Source organism: Elgaria multicarinata, chromosome 22 (genome assembly GCF_023053635.1).
Source record: "Elgaria multicarinata webbii isolate HBS135686 ecotype San Diego chromosome 22, rElgMul1.1.pri, whole genome shotgun sequence".
NCBI lineage: Eukaryota > Metazoa > Chordata > Lepidosauria > Squamata > Anguidae > Elgaria > Elgaria multicarinata.
Window position 1 is genome coordinate 364441 of NC_086192.1, and position 18084 is coordinate 382524.

The 18084-nt window shown below is 49.1% G+C and overlaps 1 protein-coding gene across 3 annotated transcripts; it reads right to left on the minus strand.

Annotated features, from left to right (window-relative positions):
- Window positions 1-428: 428 nt before the first annotated feature.
- INPP5K (inositol polyphosphate-5-phosphatase K) lies at window positions 429-17236 on the minus strand. 3 transcript variants are annotated; one of them, XM_063146428.1, is made up of 13 exons: window positions 17183-17236; window positions 14878-14985; window positions 14080-14188; window positions 12912-13028; window positions 11913-12088; window positions 11318-11429; window positions 10749-10858; window positions 8763-8789; window positions 7457-7646; window positions 6574-6711; window positions 5512-5595; window positions 5313-5417; window positions 429-4318 (listed from the first exon to the last, which is right to left on the minus strand). In XM_063146428.1, the coding sequence occupies exons 1-13, from the start codon at window positions 17218-17220 to the stop codon at window positions 4220-4222; spliced, it is 1413 nt and encodes a 470-aa protein (XP_063002498.1). In that variant the 5' UTR covers window positions 17221-17236; the 3' UTR covers window positions 429-4219. The 3 variants fall into 3 exon arrangements, with proteins under 3 accessions (XP_063002498.1, XP_063002496.1, XP_063002497.1); XM_063146426.1 differs by lacking the exon at window positions 17183-17236 and adding an exon at window positions 15190-15500; XM_063146427.1 differs by lacking the exons at window positions 8763-8789; window positions 17183-17236 and adding an exon at window positions 15190-15499.
- Window positions 17237-18084: the final 848 nt, after the last annotated feature.

Here is an 18084-nt window from a genome sequence, read left to right on the forward strand (position 1 = left end):
TATAGAAATGTAATAAATAAACAAACAAACAGACACTGCTTTGGGCATTTCTCCCAAAAAAGAAGGGGGCATGTATCACCTCCCCACATCTTTTACTCTGCAGGAGAACAATGCACACAGTGCATCTTGTGTGTGTAAAACATCTCAGGGAGACCCAGAAGGACATCATGTTTCTAGGTCACAGATGGACACAAAGCTAAAAGGTTTTATTGTCAGAGTATTTTACTCATCTTACATAGCGTTACTTTGGGGGTGTCAAGAACAATTTGGGGCATCAAGAACTATTAAGTACACATATGAACAACTGAATGGGGTGGGAGAGAAACTTGGGAGTGATTTTCTTCCCCAGTTTCTACAGATGTATATTTTTAAGAAGGTGTTCATCCCTTCCCACCTCCCCTCCACCCACCCACCCACCCCGGTATTTTCCATTTCAGGATTTTCCTCAAATCCTTTCCAATCTCACCATCCAAAACATTGCCTCTTCCACCTCAGGCTCCCTGCCCTAAGAGTTCCCCCTGTGGAGCCAGCCTGACGCTCCATGCTGGAGATTTGCACCCCTCAGCAACTGCCCTCTTTCTCCCACCCCCAGCAAATACGGCACTCTGCTAAAAGGGCTTGGGGGAAAACACACACTGGGAAGACTTAATTAAAAAGCCTTAACTCAGCCAGTTGCATTGTTTTGCAGGGAGATTAGCTTACTAAAGACAGAGCCAGCCACTCACTCCAGAAATGTCTTCAGGTTTTCACTGGCTCATCTTTGGCGTTTCCGAAATAAGCGATCAATTCCTGTCCCTTTCTGAGATCTAGGGAGGTCTAGTGGGAGTAAGAATGTGCCAGCTTCTTTTGAGACGCCGAAAAGCCTTTCATAAAAAGAGACTTCCTTTGTATCCTAGGTTTGAAAATATAATACTGGGGAAGTGTGCAAAGGTCTCCCTCTCCCATGGTAACAAAGGACTCGCTTCCCCACTGCCACCACCCCCACATACACCAGGTTTCAGGCCATGAAGCTGGCCCATAATATAAACACTGGAGAGCTCTGCTTTCCAGTTCTCCTAAACAGCTTCCCAAGGAGAGGCTGCTTCCTGTGAACAGCTGGAACCGTTTCAGTGGCATAGAAGAAATACATTTCAGGATTTTCCTGAAATGGCACCCCCCACCCCCACCCTGTGGCTTAAGCACAACAGCATCAGCCCAGAGACAGAATGACTGGGCGAAAACAGCCGCCTTGTGGCATCCTAAAGGACAACGAGGTTTAGTATTTATTTATTATTTCCTTAAGTTATTTGTGTCCTACCACAAGGTCTGCAAGAAAGTTATGATCTGAAACAGAATAACCAATACAAGAACACAGTGCCCGATAAGCAATGGAGAGCAGCAGCAGCAGCAAAATACAGTAAGGCTTGGGAAAACAAAACCGTTTCAGTTGGTGACTAAAAGACAGAAAGGTGTGAGATCCAGGTGAGTCTCCTGCCTGGGAAGGCAGTTGCACAAGGGAGGTGCCCTGCCCCAATTACTACCTGTGTGGCTTCTGTAGGCGGGGCACACGGAGCAGGATCTCCGACCGGTCTCAGAGAACAGGCGTGTTCACACAGGAGGCAGCAGCGGACCTTGAGATGCCCTTTAAAGGCTTCAGGTTTTTAAAAGCAGCATTTTGAACTGTACCCAGAAACAATCTGGTAGCCAGTGAACGAGGCCAAATACTAATACAGCACGTAGCACAAGGCAGGTCCAGGTAAAAACCTGTCCACTGCTGTCTGAGCCATAGACAGCATGACACACACAGCAATAATGTTATCCAGATATGGGTAACAGTAGGCAAAACCATCGCTGCCCAAGAGGAGACAGCTGGTGCACCAGGTAGTGTTCATGAAACAGGCTTTGTGCCACCGGTGTCATTGTGCTTCATGCCATGTAGGTGTACCACATCAGAGCCAGAGCTACAGACATCACCAAGCTGTGAACCTGTTCTGAAAGCGCACCGCCATCCAGAACAGGCTGAGCACCATCTCCACAAGCTTTTGCCACAACAAATCCGTTTGCTTTTAAACAGCAGAAGCCCCTTTGGCACAACGAAAGAGCAAAGCCACCTTTTTTGCCACCCTGTCAGCGTGGTGTGTTGACAGAATACGCTTGAAGAATGACTGCCAAACAATTCTTGGGTGAAATCCTTTCATGCATTCCAGCACTTCATTTAGAAATATTAGGCACCAATTAGATGGCCTCCACTAAAATTCCCACCAGGCTGAAGTAAAGCAAAGAGCAAACAAACTGGACGGCCACAATGCTAAAAGAGAAAATGAAATTCTACAGAGGCTGCAACAGACCAGTCACAAGGCATGAATTACAACATTATTTGTCAGTCGTGGCACAGGGTGGACTCTTGGGGGTGTTTATTGAAAGACATAAGACCTCCAGCAAGAACATCTAAAGGCATGTAACAAAGTGACTTGCACAAAAGCACCAGTATACTCCAATCTGACGCAGTCTGCTCCCAAAGGACCTTCTGTCCCAGCCGCAACGCCAAGGCTTAGGTTGCAAGGGACAGCCCCGGGTCAGGTGACCTTCCCAGACACACCTTCTTCCCTTGGGCCCATTCGCATGGAGATCCTGCTCTCAATCTGCAGCCAATTACATTGAGTGCGCCCCACAACTTTAAATCCATTCAGCACTGACTGAAACTAATCTGATGGGCCATGCAAACATTCCCACCCCCAGCTCGTTTAAAAGCCTTCCAAGATGACACCTGCCTAGAATTGCACAAGGTTTCTTCCCTCTCAGAAGCACTAGCAGGGATGAGGGGAAACTCCTCTCCTCTGGAGCAGAGGCCATAGAAGAGCTTGTTATGTGGTGCAACAGGGACATTCAGATGAAACACACCCACGGGAAGTGCTTAGACCTAAGATGATGAGTGGATGTGGTGCAGCCTCCTTCCGTCCAGCAACAAAGACAATTATTTGGGCCCAGGCTCCCCGCCTCCCTCCATTCACTTGAAAATTTACCACCCCTTTTCCTGACAGAAATCTTTTAATCACAGGAACAGCCAGCACATTCTCAGATTCCAGGTATGCCCATACACTCTGCGCATCCACGCACCCACATGACTTCTTGAGGGTTCGCATTACAGCAAAGTGGGATCCATTCCTGTAAGAGCTTCCAGACTGTGTCAAATCCACACCCAACACATTTCTGCCTTGGAAGCATGCAAGAGCCCCTTCCACAGCGCATTCCAAGTCATCTGTGTGTAAGAAGGAACAGTTGAGCTTTCTATGGGGCGTGGAGACCACAGCAAGTGCAGTGTGGCAGGGGAAGGGCCAGGTTTCCTATACCAGCAAAGGGTTTTCAACACCATTGCTGTATGGAGCCAGAAACTCAACACAAGGCTGATTAGGATCATCTCCAGGAAGATGCTGGCAAGGCTGAATGCTACGGCTTTGTTATTAGACAGCTTTCGGAGGGCAGAGGGAGACACACCGCATCCTATTCCTTCCTGAAATCAGAGACCTTGAAGAAACCAGAGGGAGGGTGCTGAGTGGCCATAGCCAGCGTGGATTTTTGGTTTTTTTGTAAGACAGACAATGAAGAGCTCCAGGGGAATAAAACTCCCTGGGCAGGAAGCAGACACCACAAAAATACCGCTGTGCCAGCCAGAACCTCCCTCCCTCTGCAGCCCCAGCCCCCTTTCTGCTGCCCCACTGTCTCATGTTTCCAAGCAACCAAAGTGTAACAGCTGACTGCATTTTCCTGTCAGCTATAAAATAAAATGTATTCCTGCTCCCAAGGAAGTTCTAACTTTAAGAAAGTTCTAAATGTGTTTCATAAAAATTAGAGCAGACTCCTGGAATGCTAGGTTTAAAACCAAAACAAAACAGCAGCAGCATCAACCACCATTGACTACTTAATATTGCAACGAACTGCCTGGTTCCTAAAATACCCTCTACAAAAAAGAGAAAAGCAGGTAGGGCCTTAGGAATGCCCTCGTTTAAGTCCCTGGAAGAAGGGTGCCACTGGGGGCCCTCTGGGGAAAGCGACAATTCAGCAGCAGCTGAAGGCAGTGCAGCCCTAATCCAGCAGTGCCACCTCCTGGGACAGTGATAAATATTTACAGACCCAAGTGACCGTCTGTGTGCCCAGCCACCTCCTCCAGAAAGAGAGGCCTGTTACTAAGGCAGAGGAAGGAGCGCCTTCCCAGCATCCGCTGCAGGTGCGTGGGCACGTTTCAAAAGTCACACGGTGGCTTCTCATTGCACAGGTTTTCCGTCCTGCTGACTCCATCCCACAGCGGGTCCATCTGGGACAACGTTCTGCTGGGCTGAATCTGAAAGGAGAGGATCACTTTTGAGAGGCTGGAGCGCCTTGGATAACGTGCTCCTGCCCTGCGCCTCAGCCAAGGGTGAAGAAGGTGCCCTGCTGAGACTAGCCATGGAAGCAATGTAAGATGGGGAGGAGCTGCCGCCCATGGCCACATGTGACTGCCTGTGTAGCTCACCACAGTTGCCCATGTGCGTGCACATGGTAACTGTCTGCACATGTGAGTGGGGGTGGCCGTGCATGTGTGCAGCTGCAGCCAACACCCCATGTGACCCTCAGGGGCCAGAGGGCTACCACCCCAGCCTGCATGGACTGGAAGCAGCTGGTCAGGACTGTGGGCAGGCGTCCTTCCCATTCCTATCCAGAGATGCCAAGGACTGAACCGGGGGGCGGGGGTTCTGCATGCAAAGCAGACCCCTCCACCACCAAGCAGCAGTCCAGAGTCTCTCCCACCACCTGACAAGGCAGAAGCAACAAAAGAGAGGAGAAAACGAAGTAGAGAGATCTCCTTCATATCTTTTCCCCCTCCTGTCTGGATCAAGTCAGATCCAGGGAAACCAAAACTGATCAACCAGGACTTGGGGATGCAACTCCCACCCAGGAGGGACCTTCAAGCAAAAGGCAATATGGGAGATTATTTATTTATTTATTTATTACATTTCTATACCACCCAATAGGTGGAGCTCTCTGGGCGGTTCACAAAAATGTCTGCATTGGGGTGGTCCCATAAAAAACCTCCCCCATCCACCAACAAATGGAGGGAGGGACCACTGGAGCCAGTTCCAGGTTGTGCAGTTGGGGCCAAAATACTGTATGTGAGCAGCTAGGGGATGATGGTTGGGGTGCTTCTGGAAAGCAGCCACATCACAGGCAAAGGACATAAAATGTGCCATGAACTCATGCCTGGCTTGGGTGCAAGATGCTGCCAGAGGGAACATTCTGATCACTCCGCAGGTGCTCCAAGCGTGTATGAGGCCCACTAGAAGAATCCAAAGCCCTACCTGGAAGGGCTGGCTGATGCCAACTATGGATTCCATTGTGTTGCTGTAATAACCCAGGAGAAACTCCCCTCCTGCTGCAGGGAGCTCATCAGCACCAAGATATACCTGGGAAGAAGGAAGCAAAGGCAGGCATCTTTCAGCAACAACGTCTGAAGTGATGCAGGGCAGTGCTGAAAATCCCAGCTCTTTCCCCCCTTACCTGCTTGGCATCCTCCCCAGAGGAAATTTCATTGTCCTGCACCCAAGCATACATCATGTAGTCATTGGCGTGCCTGAATGTCACCTGCAAAGGAGAGCCCAAGACAGTTGCTGTGAACACAACTCGGTTGCCAAGGAGCACCTATAACATCTGAACCATTTGCTCTAGGGAATGTCGAGCAAACAGGATAAAAACCAAGATACAAGACCAGCAAAATGTGTGACAAAGCTTAAACATGGCTTAGACAAGACCGCACAATTATCTATCACTCCAAGGAATTTGTGGCAATGCAGCTGCGGGGTTTGGGCTGAAAGAGAGTGTGAGTGCAAGATCCAAGTCTCCCAGACCAGCAACCAAGCCACTACTCACTCAACTAGCTCTTGGTGGGTTTCCAGGAAATTAGAATTTTCAGAAACAAGATACATCACCTGCGACTCTTATCTCTGCTAAGGCAACTCTCTAGGCCTAGTTGTTGTTGTTTTTTGGTACTTTCCAACTAACTTGGCAACACATTCTTTCCCCTAAGAGAGCCAGACCCTTTGCTTAGGTCACTCAGCACCATCTCTAGGCCTTTGCCATGTCCAACCAGACATGGCCCTCTCTGCCATTCTTGGCTGAAGGCGCCAGAAAGTGCGCCTGAGCACTGGGTATTTTGGGCATGCCTTGACCCACCATTTGGCACTGCCGGTCACACAGCAAGGACTGCAAAGCTGCTCACGATGGGAGCTGCTGGTTCAAACCTGACCAGCAGTTATGATGTATGAAGCATTTTTAATTTTATTAGTCTAAAATCTGCTAATAACTCCGGAGCAGGCAATTCCATTCCTGTTGCCTGTAATTTCACACACTGCCACATCTCTTCTTGGGACAATACACAGAAACCCAGACAGACCACCTAGCTCCATGTTGCCTACACTGACTGGCAGCAACGGCTCTCCAGGCAGAGAAGAGTCATTCTTTAACAGACCCACCTGGAGATGCTGCCAGGTATTGAACCGGGACCATCTGGAAGCAAAGCGTCAGCGTGCTGTGCCCCTGAGCACAATACGGTGTGAAGGTTACCTTGTAGAGGCCAATCCAGTCCCAAGCGCTGCTTGGGAACTCAGGAGCTGTGGAGTAGCTGACGGTGGCATCTTGTTCGGCATTCCAGTTCCCCAGAGGGTGCAGCACAACCAGTGGAGTCAATGCCAGAGGCTTCATCTGAAGGAAAGGAGTCACCTTGGATTAGGACATGATCCAAGAGCCTCCTGCAGCCACCTCTTCTCTTGCACTCAGAGGGAGGCCTTTGTGCCGAGGACTCCACACCAGGCCTAGTACTCTCTGCAGAGGTTAAGAGTGTCAATGGCTGCTGTTCAAAGGAAAACGGTTACTAAAGCGAACCTTACATGAAAAAAGGCCTGCTGGTTTGCAAGAGACTCTCCCAAATCAGCAGGCCAGTTCAATGAGTTTGCAAGCACCTACATGGCAGCAAAGTTGTGATGGTGCAGGGAGAGGGTGTATGGAGGATAACGGCTACTAGTCATGACAGCTATATATTGCCTCCAGTATTTAAGACATCTTGTGTACCGGTTCTTAGGGAACAGAAACAGGAGGAGGAGGAGGGTGCCACTGACTGCTCCCGTGTCCTACTTGTGGGCTTCCCATTAGGGCATCTGGTTGGCCACTCTGTGAACAGAATGCTGGGCTGCAGAGGCCCCCTTGGGTCCGGTCCAGCTTTGGGGGTCTTCTTTGGTTCTTAAGATTTCTCATGATTTTTCTTTGACAGCCAGAAAGCAGTTGTGTCAAGTGTCAGTCACAAAAGGCAGGCATGCTAGTGTCAAAAGGTGGGCAAGCCAGACAGCCTGGAAAGGGGGAACAGCTGGTTTGATGCATGGGAGCAGCATTCTGGCCTCCATGCGCCCTTTCCTAAAAGGCAAATCTGCCATTTGGGGAACGAGGCCACTACCTCAAGCTCAAAAGTCCCTGTGACGGGCTTGTGGTCACTAATGCCGTAGCTCATGTGGCTGCCGTAGCTGTGCAGAGACACCGAAATGGGCTGCTCTTCTGGCACCTCTCCTGCTTCTGAGGCCGGGCATAACAGATGCTTCACTCTCCAAAGGATCCGGTCCGTCCACGCAGGCTTCCGTTTCTTCCCACTGTAAAAGCAAGCAGAAGGGAGACAGGGATAACAAACCAGCTACTCCTAGGAAGCTGCTGCTGCTGGAAGCAGCAGGTGACAGTCATCAGAAGCCACCGCAGAAGCAAGCCACTCCTGTAACACCCCACCCACCCTCCAGCCTGCAGCTCAATCAGTCACACGCAGAGCAAATCTAAAACAAAGGCAAGAGAGGGAAGGAGAGGTTAATTGACTATATCATAAACTAGCAACAATCAAGCATTAATCAGGCCGTAGCAACTAGAGATGGCTTTTCATTCACGTGCCAGTTTGCAAAAGCCCCCCTCACTACTGAGCGCTTAGGAGAGGTTTGCCCTCAGCGATGAGGGTGCTGCTCCTCCCCCAACACCCTGTACCCATAACTGGGCACATCAAGAAAAGCTGCTGCCATTCTTCAGAGTGAAACGGTCACAGGCTCAAGGAGACAAATGGGCTGGTAGAAAGCTGCATTAGCAAAAACCCTAACTAGGTAACACCAAAGTTAAGACCCAGCCAGAAGCTGAAGGCTCACAACCGTCTCACTCTTTACCCATTTGAATGGTTTGGCTGGATGGAGCTGAATCTAGACGAGGGCCAATCCCATTCATCGTAGCAGTCAAGTGACCAGACCGATTTCTTTAAAGCCGCCAGGCTGATCAAAGAGTGGCTGGCACAGACCTTTATGCCCTGAAAAGCCAAATGTGAACCGCCCAGAGAGCTTCGGCTATTGGGCGGAATAGAAATGTAATAAATAAATAAATAAAAATAAATGTGGGAGGCCTGCCTGTCTGGACCTGTCAGGGGCTCAACACAGATGCAATGGAGTGTTGTGACCACACCCTTGGGGGGCAAAGTGAAGCCATAAAGGCTACTGAGCCAGAGTAGCTGCCCCAGCTACTCCCCCAGCCCCATTAATCACTGTGGGGAGACACTCTCCGTTGCACACAGATGTGAGGGGCTCTTTTTCTTTTCATTTCCATCATGCCAATTAACATGTTAGGATTGGTCTCCAGCAGCAGAGAAAAAAGCAGAGACAGCTTGAAATTCCACCTAAAGAAAGATGGAATTAGCTTAACATTCTAAAGATTTAGGAAGAAGTACATTGGAATCTCCTTACTTAAACCAAAACAATGTCTTCTGACCCCTGGAAATACAAAGAAACATCAGTTAACAAATCCCAGCACTTCCTCCCCTGTCCATCAAAAGGAAAGTGCTGTGGAAAGGATCCAAACATCAAAGGACTGTCTGAGTGTAATGAGTCTGAGTGTAATGAGTAAGTCAATAAAAGGTTCTACTATGATGTAAATGAATGTGTATTCAAATGCAATAACGCCATTAGATTTAGCAACTCCTCTTTTATAAATACTCTTTTACAAATTCTCTTTTTGGCTTAATGATCCATAAGATCTATTGATTGATTTGTTTATATAATTAAGTTAGCCTTGGTATTACTTAATTAACCCCTACCAGATCCTTCATACACTTAATGAGGTTTGTCCTCAGAGGGGAGGCGCTCCCATAGAGGAGTACTCAAGGCTGTTTTCCTTTCTCCCCTCCACACTGCTTCCTTCGAATTAGAGACGGATTACAGCATTTGGGTATGTTGTCAAAAAATTCAATGTTGATTGTAGTATGTATTGTAATGAACAAGTAATGACACATATATTTTTGTATTTTACAGAATGTCATTATGTTTAAACCCACACACTGCTGAAAATGGTTGTTGAACATTGCTTATTACCAGCCCTTAAAAAACTTTTTCCCGTCTGCTGAAAAAGGAAAGAGTGATTTATAAGTGAATTGCCTTATCTAAAACATACATGGGTACTGAAGAAGGAATTTGAAATGCAGTTAAATTTCCGGAATCTTCGTTTATCCATAAGAGTTGCAGTCAACAAGGTTTTACAAACTGTGAAACTATAGACTTTTACTACCAGCAGCCCACCAATCAATAGTTGTGCTATACAGGTGGTGAACCTGATTGTTTAACCTGGATGATTTACTTGCATGCTGACTATTATTATTATTATTATTATTATTATTATTATTATTATTATTTGTATCCCTTTTGCCCAATGCTGGGCCTCAAGGCGGCCTTACAAAGTTTAAAACATACATTGGGGGGGAGGGGGAAACAAAACCATAAATGTTTAAAATACACAACAAAATTATAAGACATTAACATAGATGGAGGGCCAGATTATTCTCCAAAGGCCTGCTGGAACAAAAAAGTTTTAGCCGGCTTCCGAAAGCCCATCAAGGAGGGAGCCACCCTAGCTTCCCCAGGAAGAGTGTTCCAAAGCACTGGAGCAGCCACTGAGAAGGCCCTCTCCCATGTTCCCACCAAGCGCGCCTGTGAAGATGGTGGGACTGAAAGGACTTCTCCAAAAGATCTCAAAGCATGGGCAGGCTCATAAGGAAGAATACGTTCTTTCAAATAACCTGGACCCGAGCCATATAGGGCTTATATTATATTGCATATATTGTGGGTGTGTGAATCCTAGAGTGTAGGATTTATGTGATTTATTTTTATGCAGTATTGAGAGTATGTGATCATTGTTTCATATTGTTGTATCTTCTTCCGACTGTATACAGTAGTATGTATGTGTATCTCTATGTTAAATGTGGTGTTACACTCATCTGCACTTTGTTGAAGTGTTAATGATACTCTGATCATGTATTTATAAAAGAGGAGTTGCTAAATCTAATGGTGTTATTGCATTTGAATCCACATTCATTTACACCATAGTAGAACCTTTTATTGACTTATTCATTACACTCAGACAGTTCTTTGATGTTTGGATCCTTTCTACAGCGTTTTCACAGTAAGGTTCCTCTCTTTTTTTGTGCATCAAAAGGAAAGGGCTGGGTTCTTTCAGAGGACTGAGCAAAGGTGCTGGAGGTGAGCCTCCCCAAGCTGAGGTAGCCACCAGCATTACGATCCTTGTCCCCCAAAGCACCTCCTGCTTCCTTCCTGGGATGACCTGAAAGTCCAGCCCATTTCTTCCACTTCACTTGCACGATTATAAATCCAAGCCTAGCAGTGTCATCAGCCCACCCGTCCCCCATGCTCCCTCCATGGACAGGGTGCTTAAGTCTTCACCTGGTATCATACTCAGTCGAGTACAGGTCGAACTTGTAGGTGGGCTTGAACTTCAGGGGCCCCTCCATGAATTCCTGAAGAAAAGCTTCCTTCTTCTTAGCCATATTTAGCTGAAGAATTAAAAGCAAAAACTGTTCAGAAATGCAAACCAACCAGGCCAAATTCAAAATGTCAGAACATTTCCTGGGAAGAATTTTATTGTTGCAGTCAGAGGTACACAGAGACATTTGGGGAGGGGGGCAGGGGAGAACCACAGGAAGGCCCCCTTACTCCACAGTAACCAAGACAGAATGGGTCAGCCAAATTCAAGCTGCCAAAGAGGGAGTTTTCAACTAGTCATAAAGCAGGTATGGATCACCACCACCACATTTGGGAGCAAAATGGACATGGTCACAAAAGTGTCACTAAGTCACACATGGGTGGTGAGAGCTGCTCAAATTAACAATGCACAGGGGAGCATCTCCTGCCTGAGGAAGCCAGGAGAGGCAAGACAGCAGAAGGACCTGATAGTGGAAAGTAAGCCCTTGGCTCCCCATGTGAACCAGGAGAACAGAACCTGGAGGCAATACCTGGTCTTTTTCCCACAAGAGACTGAACCGTCTGTTGTTTATGGACTCTCGGATGAAATGCAGCCCATAGTCTTCAATCCGGAAGTTTAAATCGCCAAACCAGAAGAGAATGCTTCAAGAAGGAAGCAAGAGTCAGGAATGCACACAACGTTATGCTGAAGCTCTCTGTGCACTTAGTAATTTATCTCCCAGCATTGAAAGTGGCAACTTTAGGAGAGAAGCAGGGCTAACTACGCAAGACTGTTACAAAGACGGCTCCTGGAGAGAGATGCCAATGGTACGGACCGCCCCCCTCCATCCCAGCAAGAACTGGGGGCTTCAGAGAAGAAGGGAACAATCCAGCACTGAACAATCTGCTTGGGAGCTTCCTCTATGCAATCATGTTATCCCTTGCAGGTTTCTATGGAATCAAGATAAACGCTGGTCTATAACTCTCCATAACCTTTGATAGGATGTTCTCCCCACAGCTCCCACAAGAGCTCAAAGCCACCCCCAAATGGACACCCTGAACCAACAGAATAACAACAGAGACACCCCCACAATATGGATCCTCTTTTCCCAGAAGCCAAAGCAGCAGGATGTGGGTGCCACTCACTCATGCTCCAGGACGCTGGGGATCTCCTCTCTTTCAAAATGCTGCATTTCCAGAATGTGCTCAAAATCGTCCAATCGTTGCTCCGCGTTCTCCATATGGGCTGGCAAGTGGCAATTCAGGAAGCAGATGGAGTGCCCGTAGAGGGACATGCGAATGGTGACGCCTCCTTTGTTTCCCTGCAAGACAGTAGACGCAGAGACTGCTGGCAGATTCCCATCAGGAGCAACGCCTGAGAGGCCATTCTGGGAACAAGTCTCTTGCTTTTATTTACAGAGGGCCATCATGTATATCAGTCAAACGTACAAGGCAGGACCAATGTGAAACTTCTTTGCAGGTAGGAAAAGGAAGCTGGAATCCTCACGTAAACAGGAATGCTGCCCACTTCCAGTGTTAAAAAGGCAACCAGGAATCAGAATTGCACATTGGGCATGTAACTGGCCCAAAAGGCAATGAGGGCCAGGTTTGCCAACGTCAGAGATAGCAACACTTTTACTAGATGGACCCTTGGTCTGATCCACTATAGCTCTTCTTATGGCTCTGGGAACTAGACAGGTCTCGTTGCTTGCTCTTAAGAAGCAAATGGCACATTACAAAATTTCTGTATGCTGTGATAAGAACTTAAGAAGAGGCCCTGCTTAGTCAAGCCAAGGGTCCATCTAGTTCAGCATTCTGTTCACACAGCACTTGATTTGTGAGTGCAAATGGCAAAACTGTTAGATGTGAGCCTGCCCTGTCATGCAGATTTATCTCTGTAGGACCTATAAGCATGTAACCCTTGGGAACCACTTGGAAACGTCAGTCAGTGTGGAATGCACTGTCATTGGATTTTGTTAGTTGCTTTGAGTATTTGGTAAGAGCAAAATTCTACACCTTTTCCTTCCCCTCACAACCATACATGCAGCTGTACAATTTAAAACACCACATACAAAAGCTGAAAACCAGGCCCAAGTTGGGCTTTGAAAACCATTAAAGTCCACAGAAGATAACTGAGCAGCTCACCCAATATCCATAGAGGCCTGTGCGGGTGAACTGGCTTTGGACATCCTGTATAAAAGGGAGGTGGACCTGTTGTGCAAAGATCAGGAGGAGGAGTCCCTGCATTCGAATGGAAGACACCTGCAAGCAGAAGAGACAAACACTGAGCCCACCCTGGAGAAGTGGCACCCGCACATTTTGCCTTCTAAGTCTCCAAATCATGCCTGTAACATAAGACCCTCGGTGCGCTTGAAAGCTCCAGGCAACCTGGGAAAGGAATCGACACTCAAATGGTCCAAACTGCAGGCATCTCCGGGCCCAGAGTTTCAGTGGAAGGAAGCCAAGGCCCCAGGGAAGCTTCGGTGCCCTCCATTCCTGAAGGGATGAGATCCATGGGGCGCAAGCAATGCCAAGAGCCTCTACCTGCCCACACAGGGGCAACAGGGCCGCTTCTAACTGTGGGTCGTGCAATGCCAGAGCTCCACAGAGCTCTGGCTGGGGGACAAGTACAGGCAATATTTATTTATTTATTACATTTTTATACCTCCCAATAGCCGGAGCTCTCTGGGCGGTTCACAAAAATTAAAAACATTCGAAGTATAAAACAACAGTATAAAACCATAATATAAAATACAATATAAAAGCTCAACCAGATAAAAACAGCAGCAATGCAAAATTACAAATTTAAAACACCAAGTTAAAATTTATTTATAGACTGTTAAAATGCTGGGAGAATAAAAAGGTCTTCACCTGGCGTCTAAAAGCATATAATGTAGGTGACTGAAAGCATATAATGTACAGTAACTGAAACTTACTGTAATGAGGAGCGACTATGGACTTGGGCGGTTTCTTGTGACAGAACCAGATTCCTGAACCCTGACCTCCCAAAGCCCAGCAAGCCCAGGTGGTCCTGAATAGCTTCTGCTTTGGCAAATCCCCAGAGGCGGCGCGGAAGGCGTTCTCTAGGGCATGTGCAGCAAATCTAGGAGATGTGACTGTACATGGATCAATAAGGAGGCAGGGCCCAAACCCAGCTCAGAAAAGCTACTGAGAAATGGGGCAGTTTCAGTTCCCTTTCCCAGAGGAATCAAGTTGGGAGGATGCAGAGTACCAGGTGCCTTTACGACTGAGAATGAGCTTCAAAACTGCAAGACTCAAGCGGAGGAGAATCTATAGAAAATCAGCTGATTACCTTGACGTAGCCCAGAGGAGAGAGAACTGTCATGAAGAAAATGCTCCATGGGTCATCAAAAGCCATGTCAGCCAGGAAATTCACAATCTTGGAGTTCACCTCCTGTAAACTGAACGCTCCAGAGTTAACCAGAGATTCTGGCAACACATTTGGGCAACAGCAACCCAGAGTTAATGGGTAACCCCAACAGCACAAGCAGCAGCCACTCATTTTCCAGCAGGGAGATGGCAAAGAGGTGGGCAGAAACACTGGCGGTGGCACACACATGCACACACTCCAGGGAAAGAAATGCAGAAATGCCCAAGCTTGAATGAAGTGTGATATCACCTCCAGGTGGCAAAATTCTGCAAATGTCAGACTGTGCACAGGTTGAGCATTAGATTCCATCAGAGCACATAGAATACTGTTTGTATTCTGAAATTGCAAAGCCGCAAACCAATTCCGCTCTTGGAGTTTGCACAGTAATGAGCCGTAGCCCCTTCCTTTAAGAAGTGGCTTCACCTGTGCCCCGGGAACACCAGCCTGTATGCCAGCCTCACCTGGGTTTGCTAGTCCTGGACTCAGAAGGCTGCCCTGCAAAAGCAGGAAGTGGGGGGGGGGGTGAGGAGAGGGCAGGTTTGCAAAGGGCCTCATGCATCACTGCACTCTAGACGGCAACAAACAGCCATCTCCACTCTCCTCACTGCTGCAGATGCCATTATCAGCATATGATTCCTGTGCATTCCTGTGCCAAGCAGCCATGTAAAAGAAGATACCCATTGAATTAGCAGCAAGAATAGCCCCAAAGCTTATACCTACCCAATGACATACATGTCCATTGCTGGGTCTTGTGAGTTGAGCTGAAGTAAAGAGGTGACATCAGGAGGGGGTGAAGCCGTCCCCACGTTCCAGGTGACCATGTACAACCTTCAAAAACACAAAAAAGGCAGCACTGCTGAACCACGGACACATAAGGAACCCGCCACTCACTCCTCAGCCTGCAGCCCGACTCCCCCTTGGATGCACAGAGCCATCCTCCACCCACTCCACACCCGTTATCTGTAATCCTGCCCTACAAACGCCAGAGTACTGCAGAAGTCGGGCCGCTGTGCGTGCGGGGGGATGGGGCACCTGATCTCTTGGAGCTTCTCCTTCAGTTTCTTCCCACAGATGAGAAATGCCTCATCTATCGTGCGTGAGACTTCCTCATGAATCTCATCGTCTGAACTGACATCCTCCACACACGCCATGAGCTGGGCCACACGCTGCCGCAGCTGAACGCGCCCGCTGGAGCCGGTGCTGCTCACGCTGGCAGAGCGGCTGCGGGAATGGGGCGCGTTCTCCAAGTCGAGCAACGAGACAGATAGCAAGTCCTGAAGTGCCTCTTCAGGCTCTGAAGACGCCATCCGGCCACCAGAAGAGCCACATCCCCACCTCAGGGGCCCATGGCCAGAAAAGCCTCTCCACAGCTCCCCTGCGGGGTGCCTGTCCAAGTGATGAAGTGGGCAAAACTGAGACCAGCTCCCAGCACAAGTGAAGAGTGGGAGCCAAGAGGCAATTCTGGACCACCCTCATCAATACGCCATAGCCTTCGAGTCACTGCCCAGGCTCATGGCATTCCATTCTCAGTGGAATCCCAAGTAATGCCCGGAGGTTTAAGAAAATCTACTGTTGAGGCCAATCACATGCTCATGCCAACATGCCAGAGATGCATAATCTCTGGGCTTGAGGCCCTTGCTTGCTGCCTCCACACAATTCTGTGTGAATTCCCAGAAAGGCCGCTGAGCCAAGCCCCCTCCCCAAAGGCATTTAATAAGACAGTGTCTGATTAGGAAGAAGTTCTGGTGTTTGGAATTGCAACATGATGGCCACTGGAGTTTAGCGTATTCTTGGGGAAGGGACATGTGCGTTTAGCCTGCTCCCCGACTCTGAGGAAACATTCCCGGCATTGTTCTTCCGGAGAGTAAGATGGGACCGTGGCATCCTAATGTAATCAGAAAAGAACTGGGAACTTGAACTTCATCATCATCATCATCATTATTATTATTAATCTGGCCACTGGCTAACTGAGAGTGTCCCAATCCAGAGGCTGTGTTGCGATCTCCCAGCAGGGGAGGAGTCCGGCCAGGTAGAAGCTGCAACCTGGAAGTTTATCCAGGACAGAGCTTGGATTTCTCCACAAGCCCTAATCGCTGGGCATGTTTCATGGCCTACAAAACAGGCTGCTGCCCTTCACGCCTGCATCCCCTAGCCTCTTTCGTGAGAAGGGCAGTGAGTGGCGGAGATGCAACCCTGCCCGCATTCATTGAGGGAAGGAGAGGCAGCTGGGCCAGGAAGGGCCACATCCTCTTTCGCGGGGCCCACAGAGAAATACAAACCTTCGCTTTGGCCCTAGACAGCGGGGTCTATGAGGACAGACGGTGGACCAAAGGTGCTCCCACGTAAGGTGGCTTTGCTGGAAGGTGTGGTCCAATCTTGGGGGAACTGGCCGAGGGAGAGGGGGCGCGTTTGGATTAAGGGTCCCCTTGGCTGCCATCTTTTGCGAAACAGAAGACGGAGCCTGTTGAATAAGGGGTCCCTCCTCCCACAACGAGAAAGGAGTGTTTTGCAAGCGAAAATCGGCTTTTGTGCTTCCTGCGGCGATTAACATTCCTCCTGGCTAATGAGCGGAGGCTCCCAATCAAACGCTTGGCGAGCCCCGGGGCTTCGCCGTAAGAAGAGGCGCCTAGCCGCGGATTGAGGCCGCCGGTCATGGGGTCCGGAAATCCCTAGGGGGTGGGGAGGGGAGCAAACGGCGGTTGAAGTGCATGGGGCGGGGAGAGGCTGACCCCTTGAACTCCGCTCCAGGCGGGAGGAGGGTCTGCATCTCGGCGCAGTGAGACACGCACACCGCCAGTCACGCCCTCCCCTGTCTCTTCGGGGAGGGGAGGAGGAGCTCCATGAAGGAAGAAGGGGTGGAAGGAATGCGTTGCATTCTGCACATGCTCAGGGACACCCTACGCGCCTGGACCACGTGGGGGGATGGAGGGACGCTCTTAGCGACGTCACACCGCTACCTGCGTCCTCACCTGTGCGCCGACGCAGTTCGCCTTCTCCCCCACACGCACCCACCCACACGCCTCACCTGAGGTGCTTCCGCTCCGGCTCCGGCTCCGGCTCCATCGCCGCCGCCACCAGCGTTGTCCTGGCCGGAGAAAGCAGAGCGGCCGGCGAAGAGCTTTCGCCCAGTTCCGGCCTCGCTCGGCTCAAGCGACCACCGTCCAATCAGAACAGCGAGAAGGGACAGCTCGCCTCCTGATTGGTCGAGGCTCGCAGAGACCGCCTCTGCTCGGAGCACGTGATGCAAACAACGCGCGACGCACACAGTTGTAGGAAGTGTAGCGACGCATGTCTCTTGCATTTCCGGGTTAGCACAAGTTATTATTATATCATAATCCTTGTAGCATAGTCCACTGGAGTTGCCAACCTGAAATATTCCCCACCGGAGACCGTATTGCGAGGCGCTGGTGACACCGCCTCCCTCACTCTCAGCCAAAACAGCGTCCTCCGCCCGGCAATATGGGGCAGGAGATTTGCATGGGCAGGAGAGTCTTTTCGTTATTTTTAAATACTTACAAACTCTGCAAAATCCAAGTTTCTGGAGGGTGCTTTGGGATGGATGGTGGTGAACCAGTTGAAACGTAATCCAACAAGGCGGAGGTACTGTGGATTGGGAAACCAACTACTTCAGATGGAGGTTATAACTGGTCTTAGATGGGATTGCGCTCCTGGACTTTTTGCTAACTGAGGAAGCCCAAGTGTCTGCAGAGTCCAGGAGTGCATTTCCCCAGCTTAGGCTGGTACATCAGCCTATCCGGAGAGGATGGACCTCGCCTCAGCTATGCGTGGCATAGTGACGTCCGTTCAAACTACTGATCAATAATGGGATGTACTAAAACAAAGGACAATACTTGCCCATAGGGAAACCATACTTGCCCATAGGGAAACCATACTTGCCCATAGGGATGCATTGCAAAGGGCTTGTCC

Coding starts and splice junctions, on each gene's coding strand:
- INPP5K (XM_063146426.1), bottom strand. CDS start 15,464: ATGGCGTCTTCAGAGCCTGAAGAGGCACTTCAGGACTTGCTATCTGTC. Junction 11,430..11,912: donor CCCAGCGTCCTGGAGCATGA/GTGAGTGGCACC, acceptor TCCTTCTTGAAG/CATTCTCTTCTGGTTTGGCG. Junction 5,596..6,573: donor ACTGGATTGGCCTCTACAAG/GTAACCTTCACA, acceptor TCTCCTTTGCAG/GTGACATTCAGGCACGCCAA.